The sequence below is a fragment of the Silurus aristotelis genome (genome assembly GCF_946808225.1).
Source record: "Silurus aristotelis genome assembly, chromosome: 10".
NCBI lineage: Eukaryota > Metazoa > Chordata > Actinopteri > Siluriformes > Siluridae > Silurus > Silurus aristotelis.
In genome coordinates, this window is record NC_139583.1 from 23,847,893 (window position 1) to 23,872,892 (window position 25,000).

A 25,000-nucleotide genomic window follows, 5' to 3' on the forward strand; every position below is an offset into this window, starting at 1 on the left:
TTGTTTTGACAGCCCTGGTGTAAACCGTATCAAAATAAAAGAAACCTGAATTATTTTAATTAAAGTTCTGTTTGGTGTGGTTGAGGTTGCTCTTATTGGGAACCGTTTTGAAAATTTGGATCTATGCTTTTACAGTCTAGACACATTGTTCGTTTATGACCATAAATGTACTTTCAAATAAATCTAAATTAAAAAAGATAATAAAAAAAGAATCCAAATTTGTTTAAAATGTTCCTTAGACCCTCTTTTATCAGTGCACTAAACATTTTCCAAACATTTCTATAGGCTGCCAGAGACACCCTAGCCAGAAGAAGAAGAAGAAGAAGAAAAAGAAGAAGAAGCAAAGGTAGAATAGCAAAAGGGTGTCTACACACCTTCGATGCTTGGCCCCCTAATAATACTTACTCTCCAGGTTGCCTGCCAGCAGGTAGAGCCACGTAAGCAGGATAACAAAGCTCAGAGACGCCAGCAGCAGCTTTAGTCTTCCTCGGCACGGGCAGTGCATCATGGGATGGCAGCAGGTGGAAGAACAGGAGGAGGATGGGCTTCAGGTGGGACTCGGCCTCACGCTGCTTCCCTGCAGCATCCTTTCATCTGGAGATGGAAAAAGACAGCTTACTGTAAAACCAGTTGAGCACTTAATGACTCAAAGATGATAATATAATGGAAGGAAAATTCCGGTCAGAGGGGCCAAAGCCTGAATCCATAACCGGGAAATGCTATTTCATATTCCATCAGTTACTAATAATAAAGGTTGGATTATATTTCTTAAAAAAAAAAAAAGGTTTGCTAATATGTCACAATCAGTATGATAATAAATTCCAAGACTATATTAATGGAATTTGAAAATAAGTCATTTAGAGACCACAACAATTAACACTGTGGAGTTAAGAGTGAATATTTTAGCATTTGAATGAAGTATGTGGTATATCAACTAGATAGTCAGTTCCATTTAACGTAATAAATGAAGCTTTTAAATATTTGAATAGCTCATGTCAATTCACTTTGTATTCATTTTTGATGCATGATGAAAAAAACACTCCACTTAGTAGTGAACCCAGTTTTGGACACTGCAGAGTTTTGAGGGCTTCGCAATTCATTTAATAATTTTTTATATCCTACAATAACAAAATACTGCATTGATTGTAATATTTTTAGCTTGTTTTGCCAAAGTCAACAAATTAAATATTTATGAATCCAATTATGGAAAAACAATGCATATATACAATACGAACAAAAAAATAGGCACGCCAGACTTTCCAAACTGTTAGCACAAAGCTGAAGGTACACGACTGTATATTATGCTGTATATAATGTATATTGGATACTTTAGCATTCAATTTTCCCTTCACTTGAACCACAAGTCCCAAACCTGTTCCAGTATGACAATGCACAAAATAAGCTCCATGAAGATGGTTTAGATGGGTTGGAGTGGAAGCTCTTGAGTGGCCTGCGATAAAGCTCTGACCTTAACCCTAATGAACACCTTTGGGATGAATTGGAACAATGAATGCACTCCAGGCCTCTTCACCCTACATCAGTACCTGACATTAATAACACCCTTGCGGTTAACTGAGTACAAATCTCCACAAGCGCACTCCAAACATCTAGTGAAACACATTCCCAGAAGAGTGGAGGATATTTTAACAGCAAATGGAGACTAAATGTGGAATGAGATGTTCAAAAAGACCAGCATAAAAACTGGTATTTTCGAAATATAATAATAAACGTGAATCCACTGTGTTGTTTTTTGTTCATTTTGCTCGCTTAGGGGTTTGAATTTAGCGGTTATGTATTATGTGTTAGGGGCCGGAGCAGCCCCTTTAAGAACGTAGCAGATGGAGGTAAGACATGTGACCGAGACGAGCATCATGACATGCATCAAGAGTGAGTCATAGACAGATGTGGTGGAGAGAATCCAGTAATTGTTCAAAATAAAACATCCTTCAGAATCAGATAATAAATAAAATGGAAATAATGCATGTTATGTATTCTTTCTGTGCGGCCCGGTACCAATTGGCTGAACAATATTTTCGACATACTGGTTAGAAGCAAGTGCTGACTGTAGTAAGTACAGTGGAACCCGGTTATCTCGACCTCGGTTACCTCGACAACCCTATTAAGTCGACGTTTTTGAGGTGGAAACGCCAAATTCTCGCTTTTTCTAAGCATTTTTTATCGGATATGTCGACTTTTTTATGTCGCCGAACCCTGATATCTCGAGCACAAGGGGGGGGGGAAATTTGCCATTTAACGTCGGTTATCTCGGTGCAGCCGCAGAAGAACTCGCGAAAGTGGCGGAAAAATCTAACCTTACAGCTGCTACAGGTGTTTTATTGTATACTGGTGAATCTCTGCTGTTAGTTAGTGCACGTATGCCTTTTGTTGTTAAATGTTATGCGATGAACGGGAGACGAAAGTAGAACCGGCAGGAGGGGGGGGGGGGGGGGATCCGCGATTTGGGAAGAAAAGCGCAGCCGTTGAGAGAGTGCCGGTGGGAAGACACGTACCGGGATACGCATGCGCGATAACAACGACCGCCGTGAACCAATATATACCAGCAATAACGGACGGTGAGAGTGTGGAAGTTTAAATAGGAGCTGGTGATGATGATAAACGAGCACCAGATGTGCGCGATTAAAGCCGGGAGCTTCAGAGAAAGCGGCCGAGAAAACACCTGACACGCTGAAGGGGGCCGAAGGGGGCGTGGCAGGTGGATTCCTGACAGATAAACATGTACTGTATGTATTTTTATAGCATGCCTTCATCAAACAAATCGCGGCAACGCTGTTGTGTAAAAAAAAAACAACTTCAAAAACACGTGCATGCACATTCTCATTTATTAACGCACATCATGTACATAAAGAAATTTCAAGCACGTTAATATACTGCCGCCATTTTGATTTTCGTTTATCTCGATCATCGGTTATCTCGATGCTTTTTGGCGACCCCCTAGGACATCGACATAACCGGGTTCCACTGTATTGAAAATGTAACAGCTGCTGCTGCTGTAAAAAAAAACCTCATTCCAGGGCTTTTATGCTTGTAATGATTTTTTTAATCTTGTATATGAGTATACTCCAATATCAGACATGTCTCAGCATCTGTCTTTTTTTTTAAATAGATAAACTGCTTAATTTGTAATAGCTAAGTCAAGTTTAACATGCACTCTCCCTACCAATCACAAACTCTCCCATTTACTGAAAAAAACTGCCATGAAGAGGGCACTACGACAACAGACTGGTTGTAAAAAAAAAAATACAAATAAATAAATAGAACAAGCAATTTTTGAATCATGCTAGCTCATGTCCTCTCTTCATTACTAAGCCTGTTTTGTCTGTAGCCATCTGTCAGCTGTAATTATGAATAGGGAAGTAAATACACATTGTTTATTTGTGATTTTGCCTCCCCCATATTGGTGCAAACTGATTTTAAAAACACTGTGCTATGAACCTACATGTTACCTCAGGGGTCCCCAAACCATATCCCGCCCCCACATATTAAATTGCCCTGCAAACAGTGCCACAGACATATTTTTATAATAAAATTTTTAAATATATGTTTTACTCATATCATATTTGTATTTGATAATAAAGGTTGGCTTTCTAAAATTCCCCTTAGTTATTACCTTATTACTTGTTAGATTTACCCACCAACCAACAGAAAGGTACATTCAACATAAAGTAAATGTAAATGTTTTGATTTCAATAGCAATTAATATGTAAAAATCTCATTATGATAGTAATAATGCTCTTTTAATAGGCTAGATATCTCTAGTAAAGTAATGCTCATTTGTCTGTACAGTGCATAACAAAATAATAAAGTAATCTAGCATTAGAAGGCATAAATCATAAATAAAATCTCATTTTCTGTTAGATTGAATCAGCACCTTAATAAAAAAAAGCCTTTACAGAAAAAAGCTTGGGGACCCTTTTGTTATGCAGTCATAACTTCTTTTTTATTTTATTTTTTCTGCATGGTTTAATTTTTATTTTAAATTACATTGTAAATGCATGTAGAAGTTTGAATAAAAATAGGATTAACTAGCTGCATTAATGAGTGGAGCTGTTGTGAAAAAGGGTGCATTTTGTTTTACTACAAAAATCATATGTTTTGTTGTCTTCACTGCATCAGAGTCCCTTGTTTTCAAGATCAATAGTGGCTGATTGCTTTGATTGGCGTCATTAATCGTGAAATACATCCAGATCGCTGTTGTCGGTTAATTAGCACGACAACGTACACTAGGATTACACCACAACGTATCATCTGGTACCAGATGTTGGTTTCGGTGCATCGGATATAAATAACAGTATGAATAAATAAGCACTGAATCAGAGCTATACCTCATACCAGAATTGATACTGATGCACCCCTAGACTTGTATACTTAAATGATCAGTTAACTACTCTTTTTGGGAAGTGATACGCAGTCAATAAGACTTCTGAATTGAAGGTTGTGAGTTTAAATCCCAGCAAGACCAAGCTGCCACTGCTGGGCCCTTAAACAAGGGTCTTCAACCCTCAACTGCTCAGTTGTATAAAAAGATAATTATCGCTCTTTAAAAAGTGTGTCTACCAAATCCCTTGAACGCTTACATGAATGATCCCTTGCGATATTGTCTCAGGAAGCAATCAGCTTTAGCCTGCTCATAAGGGATCTACATCCAGAGTTCTGTTTAAAGCACTTTACAATTCAAATTGAATAGGTGCGAATTGTGACATCATAATATGCAAGAGCAAATGAGCCTTCAGTTCGCAACTGCAGGTTTTAAAGTGGTAGACGGAGACGGAGTGCGCGTGCTCGGACGGGTTTTGCTTTTCTGTGCCGCGTTCATCTGATATTCAGCATAGCGATCGGGATGTTTGGATTTCAGGTGATAAATTAAATCCGACGTGGAGAAAGTCTTTGCAGACGAAATTTCGGCATTACATGTTTTGCAAATCGCTATCAGTGGGTCTCAGATAAACTGAAACACGTCCTCACCGCAGACATGTTGTTTTAGACATGCACGTGCAGGCAGCGGTTTCTGTTTGCGTCATCACAACACACAATTTTCTGAAAACTGAAAATGCACTTTTGGGCCATTTTCGGCCGAAAATTTTCGGTGGCAGAATATTCGGTGCATCCCTAATAAAAACCTGCACCCACATTGGCCCCTTCTGGAAAAGATTGGACACCACTGGTGTAAACACATACTGATTCTCCAACTGCTAAGCAAGGACCAAGCAGCAGGGGTATACGTTCAATTAAAGACGTAGATACAGTAAATCGTACCACATGGCCCCAAGAACACCAGGCCGGTCTGCATCTCTCTTAATTAAACAGATCGAAGTGACTCTCGATCACTTCAGCACAGACAGATTAACAAAGAAGGGACAGGGAGCAGGAGCAACGGAGAAGCAGATGCATCGCCTGATTTTATCACCTTAATTAATCATGCTTCACTTTAATTAGACACTCGCCTGCAGGCAACAATATTGGATGCTGCCAATAACAGAAAAACAATGAGTTTATTAAAAGCAGGACACTGCTCAGAGAGGAGAGCGATACAGCAGACCTCGGATCATTAGGTTTTCGGTCCACGGGGATCTGATGGACGCTGCTTCAGGTGCTGACTGTGCAGCGGGGTTTATGTTCGTTAATAATAAACGCCCGAGAAAAGAAGAGTTCTGCGCTCGTGACCTGAACAAGTTCAAATCCCAAGACTGCCACTGCTGAGCTCCTGAGGTCATACCCTTAACCCCCAAATACTCGGTTCCATGCTGGGACTGCATTAATAATAGAAAAAAAGCTAAATGAGTAAGCATAATGTTCCCTGAGCATTTCCTGGCATCCTTTCATACACAGCATGTTCTGCAGCAACTTTTCATCACAAGTATTTATAGGTTTTTACTTTTCTACAGATTATAGACCTTCCAATTCTCTTGAGAACATGTTTTTCCCCTCTGGTGTGTCATGTAGTATTGTTGTACAAGTGGTACAACTTATGCAAGCTAGTGCAAATATACTAAAGTCAAACCCAATTTCAGAAAAGAAAAGGAGGATTTTCCTAAAAAAAAATTCCCTTTAAGATTATAAGAGTTTGTTATATACATAACCGTTCAATGTAGTTATATTTTTGTGTTCAACTTATGTTCTCTTTATATTGTCCTGTCTCTGACCCTGTTCTCTCATTAACGTATTATGCGTCTTTGTCCATGCAATTGATTTATTTTGTCTATTTATGGCCTATTATACATTGCAAGGCAAAAAGTATTTGGATAACTGACTTTTCCACATGGTAACCCATTGTCTTGCACTTTGTTTTTAGTTGAAACCATGGTTAGTTCATTATTGTCACTGTCAAAGTACAAGTGCAGAGGCAATGAAATGCTGCTGGAATCCAAGCTGTAGTGAAGAAAACATATAAATAAAACAAAACAGTAAGTATTAGTGTAATATTTAATATAATACTACTCTACACAGGTAAATATAAACTGTATGATGGATACCAGCAGTGCAAATGGCAATTAGACTCAAATAAATAAGAACTGCGATGCTGTAGGGTGAGGTAGAGCTAACAGCGTGATGCGTCCAATACGACGCAGTAGACGCATACATGAAAAAGATGTGCAAATAATCTGCAGTTATAACAGATAACTGCAGTTTAGCACAAACGTTAACTTATAGGTGAAAGCTTGAGGCTTTGAGTTTATGCTGTTTTATGTTATGTTTTATTAGTGTTGTGTCTTCCTGTGTGACTGTACTTCAGAGGTGTTTATAATGCCGTCTCCTTTCTCCCAGCACCCAGTGTCATTCCTGGCTTTTTTTTTTTTTTTTTTTATCTGAAAGCTTATTCACACTGTTCTGCCTTCTCAAGGCCTCTCTCCAGTCACATGTTCATAAACGCAAACGTTCCCACAAAGAGTCAGCCACTCACTTACTTTCTCAAACTTCAAGGACAGATACAAGAAAAGTGTTAAAGCAAACTGTTCATAAACTTTATCCGGTGACCTCGAACGGGAACAAAATAAAAATCGTTATGCATAACCAGCATTTCTATAAGGGAAGCACACTTTCAAGGACAAATATAATTCCAAGTAATTAAGCTTCAGCCAACTGAGGTACACAGTCTTAAAAACAAGATTTTGTATACAGATACATACAGTATATACACACAGGCACTAAATATGCAAATGTATTGGGACCCCTCAGCATTTCCAGTCATATTCATTTTTTTTCCAAACTGTTACAACAAAGTTGGGGGCTCACAATTATATTGGATACTATTAGAAATTCACACTCAAGTCTTCACAAGTGAAGAGTTAATAACAATGATGGAACTAAAATGAATGGATATTCAGCTCCACCCTGAAGAGGATGGGTTCCATTTTATGTCTGGTTCCTCTCAAGGCTCCACATACAATCTCAAAGAGTTTTTCCTTGTCAGTGTCAAAGGTGGGAAGTACAAATACTTCATTACTGTACTTAGATTTTTCTGGTATCAGTACTTTACTTCACTATTTATTTTTCTGACAACTTTTTACCTTTACTTAGTAAATCTTTTACACAAATATCTGTACTTTCTACTTACATTTTCAAACCAGACTCATTACTTTAGTTTGGACATGATCAATATTTTTTCTTCTCACTGCGCCGTTTTCAGCGCACCAACCTATTTTTTGTCATTGGGCGGCTTTTTCAACCTACTGCTGGTCTATCATTTCCTGGCTATTACGCACCACAGACGTAGGCAAGCCTATGAAGCTAACAACAAGCGTGGCAGATTGTAACAAGAAGTACGGGACTAATGTGGATGAGACAGAGGGAGTCAGTAATGTAAACATGACTGAGTATAGAGACTGATCACCTGATCATCATCATCTTTTTTACTGCTTGTGTTCTATATGGTGGATGTTCAGCCTGGTACATATATTAGGTAACATTTGAAATTCTTTTGTATTAATATATTAATATGACGTGATGTCCAGTTACCAGCGTGACACTAAAACAGGTAGTAGTAATTGCAATTATTACTTAGCTACATGTCAGAGCCCAAACTTCTTTACTTTAACTTGAGTGAAAAAGTATAGTCAGTAGTTCAACTTTTACCAGAGTCTTTTAAACATAAGTGTCTGTACTTTTTTGCCAACTCGCTCTTTAGGGATAAAATAATAGGGAGTAATTTATGATGTAGAAATGTATATTCGTAATTGTCATGTGACTAAGCCATGTGACCTATTCAACTCAAAACAAAATACTTTATAGTCCTAGGGTTACGCACAGCAACAAATCTCTGCCTAGATCTGTCAAATTTGGCACACGCAAAAGCATCCTAAAATTTCTGTACATGTGCAGTATAAGGATATGAGCATTTTAGTACGTTTTCAGTGTGGACTTACAAAAAAAAAGTAATTTTTGCGGTGTAAAGATCTCAAGGTGCTGTGATAGAAATTTGCAAAGATTTTGCTCTGGTACAAGTGTACAGACAAACTTTTACTGGTCAGAGAGACAGCATTTTAGTTCTGCGAGCACTGAGTGGTCAGCAATTCCTTTTCGGCTCGCTTGACAGGATCTACACTGCTGACTGAATGCAACTATGGCTCCTTGACCTCATTTTTGATGACCACATTCAATGATTTTGCTCAGTAAGCTCCGGTTGGTCGAGTAGTTCTCTGCTAGCAGCGCATATCAAAAACCGATAATGTAAACAGAGCTAAATAAAATGCTGAATAACACTCTGGATTGCACAATTCTAAGTACTCATTTTGGTTTCATTATTAAAGTATGAGCAAAAAAATTTACTGTCTTGGAGAAAATGCTATCGAAGCATTCCAGATACGCTATCTTTCTCAGCCACTGCCTTCCAGTTAAAAAAAAAAAAGGTCAACAGTCATGATGCCAAATGGGAAATTCCCATAGGTCGATATTTTACACACACTGTAAAATAACACCACATGGGACTGGAATCTTCTGCTCCGGTGATTCATGAGTCAAGAATGTGAATACGATTAATTTCTTTCTTCGTTAGGTTCATGTTTCAGCTCGCAAGCTAATCTCTTCCACTTAAGCAGTCCATCTTGCTGCCAGCAGCTGGAGACCACTACAAAAGTTCAGGGGTTGTAATAGCAAATGGGTATGCAGCCCGAGGGGGTCTATCTGCTAACAAGCTTAAAGCCACATCAATGTCATCGTACACCAAGCGATGTTCGTCAAACCTCTAACGACATGGACATGACCAGGAAAAGCACAAGTCAAGCTGAGCATGTGCTTTACTTGTTTCATTTCTTAATCCGCCAAACTAAAAGCTCTCTCTGGGCCCTGTTAGAGGTGGCAAAAGTACACACATCCTTCACTTAAGCAGAAGTACAGATAATCATGTTTTAAAAGACTCTGGTAAAAGTTGAAGTACTGACTATATCTTTTTACTCAAGTTAAAGTAAAAAAAGTTTGGGCTTTGACGTGTACTTAAGTAAAAAGTAGTCATTACTACTACCTGTTTTAGTGTTATGCTGGTAACTGGACCTCACATTAATATTAATAATAGCTGTTAATTGATACAAATATCTAATTACGATTAATCGCATGATTGTCATGAGTAAACTCACGATTGATATAATCGTCATTATCATAACAACATAATCACACATTTTTATCTGTTTTAAATGTACCTTAAATTAATACTTTCCAAGTTTTTAATATTTTAATCAACATGGGAATGGACAAATTTTGATGCTTTATGCAAATGTTTATTATTTATTGTGTATGTAAATGTAAATTATTCGTGAAACCATATTCAACATAGATCGTGAAGACAAAATATTCTCGTAAATGATTTCATTATGGTGTATAGTGGTAGATTGAAAAAGCAGCACAATGACAAGAAATCGGTTGATGTGCTGAAAACGGCGCTCAGTGAGAAGAAAAAATATTGACATTTCACCAAACAGATTAAAACTAAAGTAACAAACCTGTTTTGAAAATGTAAGAAGTAGAAAGTAATAATATTTGTGTAAAAATGTAATGAGTGAAAGTAAAATGTTGTCTGAAAAATAAATAGTAAAGTACTGATACGAGAAAAATCTACTTAAGTACAGTAACAAAGTATTTGTACTTCGTTACTTCCCGCCTCTGGGTTCCAGCAATAAGATCTTGTCTGTAAAATAAGGATGATATTATACTTTAAAACTACTCCTCAATACCACTTTACCTGAAGCACTTTGTCTCTGTGCACTTCTAAAAAGCATTTGACAACACATCTTTTTCTGTTGCAATTTAATTAAAAGTGTTGTGTGTGTATATATATATATATAAACACACACACACACACACACACACACACACACACACACACACACACACACACACACACACACACACACATTATATATAAAAAAGTTTGGGGCTTTATTCACTTCAACTAGAATACCCAAATCTCTTCTAGAATATATACTGTACAGTCGTGTGAACTAAAGCATATGAAAAAAAAATACATGTTAAAACATGTTAAATCCCATGAGGGAATCCAAGACCTTACAATTAGAAAAAGACTGAACAAAGTATGGTTTGTTTGAAATGGTTGCCAGGTGAAATCCTTGCCAGGTGGAAGTTGCACCTGAACAAACAATGTACTTTTAATAGATAAGACCAAAGTTGAGATGTTTGGCCATAATGCACAGTGCTAAGTTGTCAAAAACCAAATAATGCATATTGGCATGAACAACCCATACCATCTGTTCAGCATGTGGGTGGTTATGGGGGGATAATTTGGGCTTGTTTTGCCAACCTGGGCCAACTCTCAATCATTGAGAGTTGGCCATGAACTGCATACCAAAGTATTCTAGAGTCAAGGTAAGGCCATCTGTCCAACATATAAAGTTCAACCAATATTGGGATCTGCAACATGACAATGATCTCCAGCAAATCTACAACAAAATGGCTATTCAAAGTCCAAACCTCAACCCGACTGCAATGTAGTGGGAGGGCCTTAAGAGATTGCAAATGATCGATCAAAGGGCCATGTTAAGGGCCTTGCACAAGGGCCCAGAAGTGGCAGCTTAGTGGTAGCTGGATTTAAACTCATGCCCTTCTAATCAGAAGTTAAACATCTTAACCACTGAGAAACCCCTTACCCTATTGTGTTCATACATAAGTTATTGCTGAACAAGCTATTAAATCATAAAGTGTACGTTTTTTAAACTTTTTATCTGTTTAATTTTTACCTCGTTATCTAACTGATGTCCCCATATTTCCCCTTTCATCTTCTATTATATCCTTTCGTTAAATTAGAAATCTTTACTACAGCATTCCAGAGTATGTACACATGTAGGAGAGGCTTTTTTTTTTCAACTTCTTCTTTTCCTTCTTAATATTATTATTATTGTTGTTACTGTTTTTAATTCTTCCTAATGCTATTATTATAAACTATTAGTGATGGTTATAATATATGCTTAAACCGTTGAAACCCGCCGAACTGAGCATTATAGGATTATCACAGTAGGCTACGCTTGCCAGCTTAGCTTTATTGCACAGTTGCTCAAGCTTGAAAAGAATCATAGGGTGAATCTGAATAATATGCACTGCATGTGGTGAAAAATAACAGTTTATTACACCCTTTATCGTGCACTTTGCATCTTATTGTCCCACCTACACCTGAGAAATACCCCACCATCTGTGGGCATCATTAAAAGAACAAATGCAGACACATATTCAGTCTTTTCTCATGCTATTGCTATAGATCGTGTTATTAAAACGGCTGTCTCACACCTGCCCATTTTGAAGTCTCTACCAGATAGAGAAATCGCTTTGCATGCTGGATTGAACCTGTGCTCTCGTTTTATGGTCTAGGATTTCATGATGGATTTTGCGCCTGTTCATCTCTTTGGCTTTGGGCTTGCACTGGACTTAACATCTCTAGTCTTTCTTCACTACAGTGTTAATTTACAGCAGAATTCAACAGTATAATCCTGTTATGTTCAAAAGCAGTACATTACTGTTTTTTTGTTGTTGCGATACGACATTGACACTATATAACAGCATTTAATTGTAGTTGTTACTCGAAGGAAATACAACATTACTATCCAGGATTTTTATAAACTGCACTGAGCATGTGGGGACTTTTATCCGTCTTCATACATGAGTTCGTATATTTTGTTTGCAGGATATCATAGACAAAATACATTAAATTTGCTAATGCAACTAACCCTCTATTGTGGATATTGGATCTTTTATTTGCACTTTTACAGTGATTAACATACATGTAGTTTGATTTAACATGTGATAATTCTTCTGCAAAAGTTAATCTTTCAAACACGCATTAAAATCACACCGACGTCTTGGTAGCGTGCTGATTTTCACTAATATGCAATCAGTTTGCTTTTCTGAAATTCGCAAAGCCTCCAGCATTAGTGAAAGAAACTGCTTGATTTTGGTGTCATTGTGATTTACTTTTATGTTAGTTATTTTTTTGTTGCATCAATCCAATTTGTAGTTACGGGATTGAATACTAATTAGGCATAATCCATATTCATAGTTTTGTTATTGCTGGTTTGTACAGGAATGTTACTTTGCCCCTGCATAGAATTCTTATAAACATTTTATTTTGATGAAGATTGTTTTTGGCTGAGAATCTGTTCATTCGCAGGGACTGTCCATTTTGACTTCTTTTTCTTATGTTAGAAAAACAGGACTGTGACTGAATTATTTTTCTGCATTTTCCTGCCTTCTTGCAATGTCAAATTAAAGTTATGTCAATGCTGAAATGTGTTTTTCTTTTTGAAGGTTCAGGTGAAACGCCAGGAATTTAGCTGTATTGAGCACTGGATTATCAGTCTTGAGGAGCACATCATTTGTGAGGGCTTCCAGCCAGTTTTACTGTCTGGGCTTGCAGCTGTTTTATCAACATACTACAATTTCAATCTTCAATACCGAGCTGAAGCAGCATTCACACTGGAATTTATTCAACGGTAAGATACTTAGATGCATACATTCTAATCACATTTTATTTGTATATCACTTTTTACAATACATACAGTTTTAAAGGAGCTTTACAAAGAATTTGTTTCATTATAACATTTAGCCATAATAAACACGGAGGGTAGCGTCAAACTGAAATTTCCTACCAAATATTTGAACCCCAGGTAACTATGTCAAGAAAATCAAAGGAAGCAGATTCATCTAGCCCATTCTACTTTGGCATTAAAATGATGATCGTGTGCATTTGCATTTGTATCAGAAATGGCAGAAGTACTAGGGTGTTAGATGTGTTATCCTTGAAAAAAAATTCCACATTATTAATCTAGAATGAAACACATCATTAAACACAGAAGATATAAATGTTGGAGCTTGTTAAGAAAGCTTTCCTTTCCTGGAAGAGAAGTGATCTTTATACAAGAATATACGTTGTTATATTTATGTTATATATCAGTAATCTTTTGTCACTCCACACTAATACTAAACACACGTTTGTTTTTCAGGAGGTAAATCTGGAAAAGGGTACCAAAGCTGTTGAGTCATATCAAAGCGAACAGGAAAGGTCACCCAGAAAAAAGTCAATTGTGAACCATTGTGTCTCCAGTCTGCTTAAAACATTAATGGATTTTAAGTTTGACTTTTAATATAAGTAAAGCACACCACAGACCACACACATTACACACGTGCATCTCACACACACACACACTCACATCACACACACGTGCTTATTTAATGAAAAACATATACTCAGGTGTTTTGTAATTCTTTTACTCAGTCTTTCTGTCTAGAGAATGTCTAGAAATTTACATATATTGTCATATAAGCTTTTGGTTTATCATAATTCATATTGTGTGACCACAAGACCAGCAATAAACTAATTTAGAAAGCAGTCACAAATTTTTGTTCCTAGGGCAATTACAATAAACATATAATAACAGGAACCATTTTTTGTGAGTGAGTTTTTCCTAGTTGTATTTATACCGTAGCCTAATGAGTCATGACATGTTTAAACTCTCTCTCTCTCTCTCTCTCTCTCTCTCTCTCTCTCTCTCTCTCTCTTTCTCTCTCTCTCTCTCTCTCTCTCTCTCTCTTTCTCTCTCTCTCTCTCTCTTTTGCTCTTTCTCTGTCAAGCTACACATAATACCTCTTGTGCTCTCCAGACCTGCCTGATCTACTGATTGAGTTCTTTTCTGAGGCAGGTTCCACACGGACATCTTGCAGACACATGAAATTGCTGAGGCTTAGAAACCATGAAGATGCCTTTGGTCTGCAATTAACAAAAAACTTTTTGCTATAATGGTTTAGACCACAATTGCTATGAAAGCCTTTGGACTGCTATTGCCACAAACAGTTTTGCACTCAAGTCTCTATCAAGGAACAGTTAATAACTTCAACAAAAAAGACTCCATGTGACAACTACAATTAATCATCTAGTTTCAAAATTGCACCTTTTGACCATATAGTAAACAAGAGATTAATTTATAATCACACAACGCCGTATCACCCAGATGAAGATTTCCTTTAGAGAATAGTTGCTCTCAAGGTTTCTTCCTCATATCATCTGAGGAAATGTGTAGCAACCTTCGCATCTGACTTGCTCCTCAGGAATAAATTCACCAGTTTATAATGTATGAATATATTCTCAATCGATTAATTTCGGTAAAGCTGTCCATACAAATATATTATTAATGCAAATAACTGGACACCTGAAAAACTTTGCTAAAAGATTTAATGCTCACAAAAATCTATTGTTCGCTTCCAGTTGTCCCAGTTCACCATTCTGACCACACCCCATTCAATATTCTCTTTTTTTTTTTTTTGTTATTATAGCTACGCTTTGTCTGTGTATTTAGAGTCTACACTTGAATTGTTGCTTTGAATATATTGTACGTTCTGTTTCTGTTTTTTTAACTGAATCTTAGTTTCTTTTTATAATATTATTATTCTGTCTAGTTTGACCCAAATGCAATATTGATTACGGATTTTAACCTGGATTTCCAGAATAATACTTTAAATACCTAAAACAAAAACAGCTTTTGCTGAAATATGGATGTCTGAGAAAGCTAGGCTTTCAAGGAGAAGCTGTTTTTTGTTTCAGGTATTTTAAGTATTATTCTGGAAATCCAGGTTAAATTCCATAATCAATATTGCATTTGGGTCAACTAGCCAGAATAATAATATTATATTATTATAAATGTAAAAATGCCTGTGTACTCAAGTATTTAAAGTATAATTCTAGGAAAAAAACGTATCCTTAATGCATATCTACATTAAAGGTATATGAAAATATTTATTTGATGGATTTTAGGAAGGAACCTCTTGTGTTAGTGCTTGTAACAGTCAAAAGAAACAACCTCACTCTTTTTCTAACCTCTGCATGTCTTCAGGCAGAGCGCTTTGTGTTTTGCGGTTTCACTATGACATGACAAACTGGAATTAACTTTATGAGGAGGGAAGAAATAAGAGGCTGATGAAAGAATGACAGTTTATACCAGTTAAAACATAAACAAAGAATCGACTTGTTTCGTTACTGTTCCACAACATTTAAAGTATGAAGACATTTTTTTTTATAAAAAAAAAATACATAATATGGCAAATGTATTGGGACACCTTATACAGCCCCCAGAAGCGACAGCTTAGTGGTGCTAGAATTTGAACTTGCAGCCTTCCAATTAGAAAACCATAATCATAACCATAGGCAATGCCCCTGTGCACAAAGCCAGCACCATGAAGATAAGGTTTATATGGGTTGGAGAAGATCTCATGTGGCCTGCTATAGAACACTGACCTCAACCCTACTGAACACCTTTGGGATGAATTGGAATGCTGACTGCACCCCAGGCCTGCTCATTTACCTGAATTTACTGACCTGACATTACTTACAACCTTGTTGCTGAATGAGCACAAATCTACACAAATCCTGTGGAACATTTTCCTAGAAAAGTTGAGGATGTTGTAACAGCAAATGGAGACTAAATGTGGAATGGGATGTTCAAAACCACTTACAACTTTATGGTCAGGTGTCCTAAAGATTTCCTCCATATAGTGTACTGTATATGGCATTTAACCAATGAATTTAATCAATGAATGCCACATACAGTACACTATATGGAGGAAATCTTTAGGACACCTGACCATAAAGTTGTAAGTGGTTTTAAACATATATTTATTTATACAAAACTTTATAACTACTTTGTCTCTATAAAGCTGCTTCGAGACAATGTCCACTGTTAAAAGTGCAATATAAATAAAAATGAATTGAGTTAAAATGATAATGTGATTTTAGAGTAACTCACCACCCTTTCCTTTATTATTTTCCTATAACGTGTGCACTGTTGTATAATCCTTTGTACTTATAGCTAAATAAGCTAAAAAAAAAATTTATCAGTCATATTGTTCTTATTACTGTTGTGATATTAACAGTAGATTGACTTCCTTTCTGTCATTATCAAAGCCTCCGTTTGTTCCGTTCATGCCGGAGCAGGTAAGCCATCCTAATATCCCTCTGTAGCAAATAAACCTCACCTGCCTGCCATCTATCATCTGCCCTTCATCACGGTTCTCTCTGCTGAGATCGCCCAGCGCCTGGAATTGCGCTTACACATGCAGCCTGCCGTATGCTGCCTCCTCATGTTTATATCCATGTTAATTATTGCTTTAGGTTGCTTGAAACATCAACAGTCATAAGCTGTGACTCAGCCCAAAGCCAAAGTTCAGTCGGCTTTCTTTGCTCACTTTGAGATTTCCAAACGTCTCAAAAGGTGCAGGTTCTGAGAAGTGACAGTTTATCCTCGCCTCAAGCACGCATAAAGAGAGAGAAAGAGAGGGAAAAAAGAGAGGGAGGATATAAGGCGAGCTGGGTTGCTTAATGAGGATCTTTTGTCGAACCAGCAACAAAACAAAACGCTTACAGTCCGCTGGGATAAAAGCTCTAGTAACATAGAACTAACAGATAGAGAGAGAGAGAGAGAGAGAGAGAGAGAGAGAGAGAGAGAGAGAGAGAGAGAGAGAGAGAGAGAGAGAGAGAGAGAGAGAGAGAGAGAGAGAGAGAGAGAGAGGGATGGGGAAATGGGCTTTAGATGTGAAATATAGATGCACAGAGATCTCAGCAGCATTTACAACCAACACTCATCTGCTATGGGATATATACATCATAGCTCACTTTCAGTCCCTGTAACTATCATTTCTCTTGCTGGGGAAAAACTTCATTAATTTTAGAGATTAAAGAGATTAGATTACAACCAAAATTAGATTTTATCCAAATTTATTATAAAATATAGGACTGCATCATTCCATTCTCTTGATATCTGGTTGTAAAATGATGAAAATGAAATATATACAAATTGTCTTCACTCTAACACTTTTTATTGCTGCCGCTTAAATTAATTTGACGGAATTGTCAGAACTGCCACTAACTGGAAGGTAGACATTCTCTATATTTTTAGTCTTATTAATGGTTAAACCCTATAATAACACAGCCACCTTTGAGTGAATTTAAATGTAAAAAAATAAATAAAGAGAATTTAGATTTATAGCACACAACACCTAGAAATGTTTCAGTGGGTTCAGTAACTGTACTCTGTTGATGACAGACTTAAGAAAAATAATGTCAAAGAATTTATATGATTCTGTTTTACATATACAAATATACAAATTGCAAATATACAAAAAATGAGCAGCCAAGGTATGAGCCAGAGTGAAGCAAAGGCAAAAACTTTGCCTTCATTTTTTTTCTTGGGTGCTCCCTCCTATATAAGATGTCTACACACTGACAATAGAGTGCTGAGCAGATTTAAAAGCGCCATTGATTATCTTTCTCCTTTACAATTAGCTTCACTGAAATCTTTGCATCGATCGGAAAAATAATACGAGACGCTGAAGTGCAAGCCTATTCAAGTTTAAAGTCAGCCATGCTGAAAAGCATGACGAGTGGCAAGTGTGCACAATGTTGTTCAAAAAAGTTAATTTTTATGTGGCCGTATATGGTACAGCCCAGAAATCAATCCCATCGGGTGGTCTCGTTTACTCAAGAGCATCCAAACCTGTGAAACAAACCATGACACCATCCTCCCCCAGCTGTCAATCAAACCCCAGTGGAAAGCATGGTAATGTGATTAAAGTGGGACTGCATTTTTGCCACGCGTTGGAGGAGCATTAGTTCAGCCATGGCCTTTTAAACGAAGGGCTTTTCAGCTGTGCATATAATCAGAGACAAGATCTCTCTGATTAAGACATAATCACCTTGCTGACCCAGCAATGCACACACTCCCTCTCACTTTCTCACACACAAACACACCTACACAAGCAGAAAATGTACCATCGAGTGGTTTATTAGTTAGGCTTTGAAGCTGACTGGGCTTAAAAATAAATCTGATTTATTTCCTGCTGGTCACGTACTGGTAATCAATAATACAATACAATGCTATATTTAACATAGTATCATGATCGTAAGCACATTTAAATTATACCTTTACATTCTATTTTAAAGAAGTCTGCCAAGGTATCTTTTCCTCCACCCTTAATGCACCTCAGTGCACACACCTACCATAGGATGGTAAGATTCATTGATTCGAATAAAAAAAATGGATACATCGTTCTTAACATATTTGCATTGGTAAAAACTGATGTACAGTGGAACCTCAATACTCACGACCTTGACATTCGCGACCTCGATAGTTGGTGACTTTTCGTCAGACAAAATCTGAAAGTTTGGAGTAACATTTCAGGAGTTTGTACTAATAAATTACATAAAAATGTTTGAAAAACTATTTTATTATTGTATTATTCATTTAAAGTAATGACAAGTAATTCACAATTTTTGTTGAGTTTACAGTGCAGCACATGTACAATTCCCTCTTGAGAACCATCAAAAAGAGAGAGTCAAAACCTTTGTTACTCATGAGGGGTCATAGAACGTAACCCCCGCGAGTATCGAGGTTGCATTGTATTTACATAGAATTGTCAGTAGATGCGCTATACTGTACTTAAATTATTTAGAAAGTGTACAATAATTTGTGTCCAATGTTTTATATGTAGACTGATTTCTCCTGGTTGAACTTGGGCTTCTCTTGTTTCTCAAGCCTGTGATCTCAACACCACTGCCTCTATGTGAATATGACATATCACAAAACTATGGAGACCGAGGGGTGTCCTGAGGGTTACATAGAATATAGATTAACATGGATGAGGTAGAGCTGCATCTTCCTGGAAACAAACAAGGATGTCTGGTTTTATTTAATATTTTTTATTTTTGCACTACAAAGATATGTGTTTGTATTTTCCTCCAATGAAATGCTCTCTGCAATGTACATGTCCCTCCCCCAGGGGCAGGTCTTGCTCTTCAGTGGTAGCTTGTTGACAGAAAGCATTCCTTGGCATAAGTTTGCCATTGTGCATCTTCTAGCAAAACCTTTTCCCTTGTTTCAGAGACAAACAGTTGGTGTGTATTCAAAAGGTATGGTTATGTGACAGGCAGTTTTTTGACAATTTGCTGGAACCTTTTGCTATCCCAGAGCTCTACCTCAAAATTCCTTCTGTACTCTGTCACGGATTCTCCATCAGTTAAACTAAGTACTATCGAACGGCATAATATATTAATTTAATTACAAGCCTACCATTCAGACTTTAAGGACCTAGGATGTCCTGATTGTGGGTGAAAGCCGAAAAGAAAAATCCTCCACAGTTGAAAAAAGACTTTGCGCTGGCCTCCATATTTAGCTCATTTACTCATTCAGAAGGAAACTTGTTTTCAGGTATTTAAAAAGAAAATAATTTACAACAATCACTACACTACTGTAAAAAAAAAACAAAGAGACAAATCAGTGATTTCACCTATATCTAGCTCCGCCCACATGTCTTTTTTTTTTTTTTTTTTTACTCCGGCAGGAGACAGGTCACTTGGAACACTGGAATGATTCTTGCAAACAGTGATTCTTAATCTGGTTCACGGTTAATTGCCCGTTTAATTATAAAAGTGCTGTGTGAACGTCTTTTAAATTTTTCAGAAATGACAGGCAATAAAAGAAGCACTTTAGAGCCTCTTCCTTCCAAGGGATTTTGGAATATCAGTGATCTGGTGTCAGCGAGTGTGCTTACGAGTATGATACACTGTGCATTAGAAGGCTAATCTTCAAAAAAACGCTTTGTATCTCTGCACACACATCTCGTCCTTTCTCTACACTTGCCGCCACGATGTCCCTTCGAGGCCTTAAAGCAAGCTAATCTGCTTCTCTGCGTTCTCGACAAACTACGGAGGAAAAAGTGGTCGCTCCTTAGAGTCCCTGACATCGTAAACCACCACAGTGGCTCGGAGATAAAGGCTGATAACGAGAAAACTAAACAGGAAAAAGAGAGAGAAAAAAGAGAAAAGAGAAAAAAGAAAAGATTTATCCCTGTGCCTTAAAACAATCGCCACTTCGAAAGTGCTTGGAGCATCAGGATCCTCTAGAATTAAGCGCTGGCTTTAGTCATGAGCGGCAGATGCTTTAGACTTTCTCCTTAAAAAACAGACAGGAGCATCAATCTGTCCTGCCATAACTCTCCGAAAAAATCTACAACCAGAACAAGTCGTTTTGCGGCTAAACCGCACCGTTTTTCAGAGCCTCGAGCAAAGTCGATTGCCTGCCAGCTCGAAGTTGCAAGGATTGCCTTTTCTTTATCTGCTAACCATAATAAATGGCTAATTGGCTAATCGCCAACTATGAAGCGAGGCACATGTTATGCTAAATAAACGGCATACTTTGTCAAGAGCTCCTAGGAACTTGCTTCCGCATAGTTTATCACCACAGTGGAGGCAATGACTGCAGGCATATGTTCCATCATTACAGTCATACACAGGAATTAATTACAGAAGTTATCCAGACTTGTAATTGCCTAATCTGACTAAACATTAGACTTTTTTCAGACAAAATAATGAAGAGAAATGACACATCCTCCTCACACCAGGGATGCGTCATAGAAAGGACATATCCTCCTCAATCCCCACAAATGGCTTGCATTTGCTCCTTTAGTTTAAGTCTGAACTTATGCCAGAGGTTACTAGAAAAATGTACAGATTACACATTTCATCGTATGGGGTAACAGACCATTTCTTGTACATATGACAATAAACTCCTGAATCGTGACCCGAACAAGCGAAATCTTTCCAGTAAATATCCACCTCAGTGCCTGTCCAGTTCTTCACTCACAGACCAAGAGTAGCAGTAATGTACCTTCTGCCTCATTTTAATATTCAAATATTCCTAAGATTTTATGCATTTGGCTAAGCACTAGAAGAGGGAAAAGAGTGTCTTCAATGGGATCGAGGAACATGTGTTAGTGGATGTGTTTGTTTTGCTTGACAGGAAAACAAAATCTTTACACAGCAAAGTTTAAAATAAGCATAATACTTGAGTTTTTGAGCTTTACCAGAGCACATATTGGCTTCATATAAGCACATATAAAATCAAACCGGATTAACAAACGGCACAAGGTTTTACAGTTACAATCAGAAATAATCAGTGAAAGATTTGCAGTATTTGGATGGTCAATACAGATATTTGTATGTTATATTTGCTAACACAGTGAATGAAAAAAGAAATGCCTGCTATAATGCTGTATTCGAAAAGTCATGTATACCAAAAGTAATAGCTTGTACCTTACAATCTATAACATTGATTATACAATTTTGCTGCATTGCAAATTAAACATCCCACAATGTTTTCCCCTCACTTTATACCTGAATTGCATGGGGGCCAAAAGTTCCCGCTTCCTAAATTTAAGGTAAGCCGAATGGTACAGGCAACTGAATGTAATTGAAAATGTATTATGGATCATATTGGAGTCACATGGGTGTTATCAAACAAAGTATGTGAAATCAAAAACATGTGACATGTCAAAACTCTTTCTAATGTAGAAAGATTCTTCCAGAACACAGTGGTCCCCCGGAACCCCCGCGAGTTCCAAAAATGGATTTTGGACACACCTCCGCACCGCCCTGTGGTACCTTGGTGAATTCATCCGGACATTATGTCACTTTAATACAATAATTCCTGCGAATTTTAAGATAATCCGCAACTTGCTGTTAGTTAGGTTCCAAACGAGAACCCGCGAGTTTTCGGAGCTGCGAGTTCCGAACCGCGAATTATCTGGGGCCGACTGTACATGTTGAACATTGATGGGTGCTATATCAAAATACACAGCACAAAAGAAAGAACTGCTTTGATCACTTCACAACAACAAAAAAACTAAGTGTGACCGGCTTACACAGTCAATCCCCACTTGCATTTTCTTCAGGAAATCTTACACTCGGGTTGATAATGTTTTCCATCCTACAAACTTCCTAACTGACCACACAATATGCTTCCACCTCAAAACCGAACCCACTCACAAGCCTGATTTACGTAGGCCTTTATTTGGCTGCCAAATAACTGCTACTTTCTGCAACCTAATATTTTCAGGTGCATCTTTTTTTTTATATTTGCTCAAGGACTTTTCTTGATGAACACCAGACAGTATTCAAACAGTGTTGCCTCAAAGAGTTAACCTGTTACAAAATGACTAGGTGACTGTGTGATGATCATTTTTGAATAAAATGCAGAAAAGGTCATAAAATCATGGAAACTTGGAGAAACTTAGATTTACATTTACCTGTATATATTCAGTAGAAGTTGTATATCTCAAAAGACTAACATGTAAAGCAGAATTTAATACATTTCTCAAACAGTGAAGTCTCTGGCAGTCATACGATTTGAAGCAAGAACCCTCTGGAACCTCTAATAACCCCATTTTCCTATTTTCCACCTGTTAGGATCCTTCTGCTGTGAAATTTTTTCGATATAGATTGTCCTTGTCTTTTTCAATCATAGTACAATGTCAAAGACACAAACCTCTATGGGTCGAAGCACACCTACGCAGTTCTACATGCACTGCCTGCATAAGGTACACATACTGCATTCAGATTGAAGGAAAGAGTGCTGAAAGTGGGACCCAGTCTATCCTTGGATCAGAGGATCATATTACTGTGGAAGAAGAGAGAGAGAGAGAGAGAGGGAGAGAGAGAGAGAGAAAGAGAGAGAGGGTGATGTATACAAAGGCTGCTTTCAAAGAGCAGGAAAAGCAAAAAAGACATACTAATCTGTACCTCAGCACAGTGCCAATTCCAGATTGCTTTCGTTTTTTTCTTCTTTAGGTATTTCCTCGTTTTCTCTCTTATTCTTTGCTGGTCACTTGAGTTCCTTGACAAGCGAACTGACAGCTGAATGAAACTCAGGACTAACCTGCAGAGACGGCAAGTCAAAGCGATTCGCCACTAGCAAACTTTGAACTTTCCAACCTTTGTGTGTGTGTGTGTGTGTGTGTGTGTGTGTGTGTGTGTGTGTGTGTGTGTGTGTGTGTGTGTGTGTGTGTGTGTGTGTGTTTCAGTGCTTTTCATGCTCCTCCCACTCTCCTTCACTCTCCAGCAAGCAGGCCGTGGCAGGTTTGTGTCTCTCCATAGGATCAAAGGCTCTTCTTTCACCTCTCCTCTCTCCGTTCTCTCTCTCCTTCTTGATATTCTCTCTTTCTACTTCACTATTCATTGTTGCTGACTTTACCAGAACAGAAAAGAAACCTTCATCCCTACCTCTTGGGGCACATATACCCTTCCAAGGTGGAGAAATGAACTTGCTTTATGTTCTTCCTTCTTTACTATACTTTCTGGTCTGTGTATAAAAACTGGTTAGAGCCAAATGTGACAAATGTGAATGGAAAATAAATCTTATTCCAACTCTGAAACATTGAGCCCATTTTCACAACGGGTCTCTGGTTATTATTGTTTATATTATCACTGTGGCACAAAGTTATTCAACAGCTTTATCAAAGTCTGGTGAAATCCTAATAAGCAGAGATGGAAAAAGTATACATGTAGAAGTACAGATACTTATGATTTAAAAGACTCTGGTAAAAGTTAAAGTACTGACTATACTTTTTTACTTAAGTTAAAGTGAAGAAGTTTGGGCTCTGAAATGTACTTCAGTAAAAGTAGCCATTAGTACTACCTATTTTAGTGTCACGCTGGTAACTGGACCTCACGTCATATTAATATATTAATACAAAATAATAAAAAAATTTGTTATCTAATAAATGTATCCAGGCTGAACATCCACCATATAGAACACAAGGGAAGCAAATATGATGATCAGGTGATCAGGAATGTCTCCATTCTGTCAAGTTTACCTCACTGACTCCCTCTGTCTCATCCACGTCAAACTACTTGTTGCCTTCTCCCTTGCTTGTTGTTAGCCTCGTAAACTATCCTACGTCTGTTGTGTGTGAGAGCCAGGAAATGATACACCAGTGGTAGATTAAAAAAGCCGCGCAATGACATGAAATAGGTCGAAGTGCTGAAAACGGCGCGCAGTGAGAAGAAAAAAATATTGACCATGTCACCAAATAGATTAAAACTAAAGTAACGAGCCGGTTTTAAAAAAGTAAGAAGTCGAAAGTACAGATATTTGTGTAAGAATATGTAATGCGTGAAAGTAAAAAGTTGAACAAAAAAATGAATTGTGAAGTCAATTGCTGATGCAACAAAAATCTACTTCAGAACAGTAACAAAGTATTTGTACTTCTATACTTCCCACCTCTGCTAATAAGTAATAAAATAAATAGAATAATATGGAATAGAAATATCACTATGGTCAAACATAGTCGTCAAAAGAACCAGCATCTCCACCTGTTATTATATTGTAATAAAATAATTAGCTAATGTACAGTATATTTGCTAAGAAATTATGAAAAAACAATATGCATCTAACAAAACCATACATTAATGTGTACATAATGTACATAATAGGAAGGAATGTTCAAAATGTTAATAATATTAATATAAAAAAATTATATATATAATTACTGGCATGAAATTAGGGGGAAAATAATACAGTAAATAATACTGCTGTTACAAAGGAGTTTTTTTGGAGAATTTAGCTGCAATTATTGATTACAGTCCACTCTACATGTTTTGGTTGAAGAGAAAGGGAGAATAAATAGAAGGATAAGAAAGGGTCAGAAACGGTGAGGTGGAGGAGTATGT

The 25,000-nt window shown here is 37.3% G+C and overlaps 1 protein-coding gene across 5 annotated transcripts in view; it reads right to left on the reverse strand.

The window, feature by feature from the left end:
• The window catches only part of large2 (LARGE xylosyl- and glucuronyltransferase 2), a 148,728-nt gene that overhangs the window by 21,958 nt on the left and 101,770 nt on the right, over window positions 1-25,000 (reverse strand). For 3 of the 5 annotated variants that reach the window (XM_083552958.1, XM_083552960.1, XM_083552961.1), the window contains one exon: window positions 406-594. In XM_083552958.1, the coding sequence (XP_083409084.1) occupies window positions 406-508 (103 nt within the window). In that variant the 5' untranslated portion in view covers window positions 509-594. Of the gene's footprint in view, window positions 1-405; window positions 595-23,071; window positions 23,300-25,000 lie in introns of those variants that run through there. The other 2 variants (XM_083552962.1, XM_083552959.1) reach the window with 2 other exon arrangements.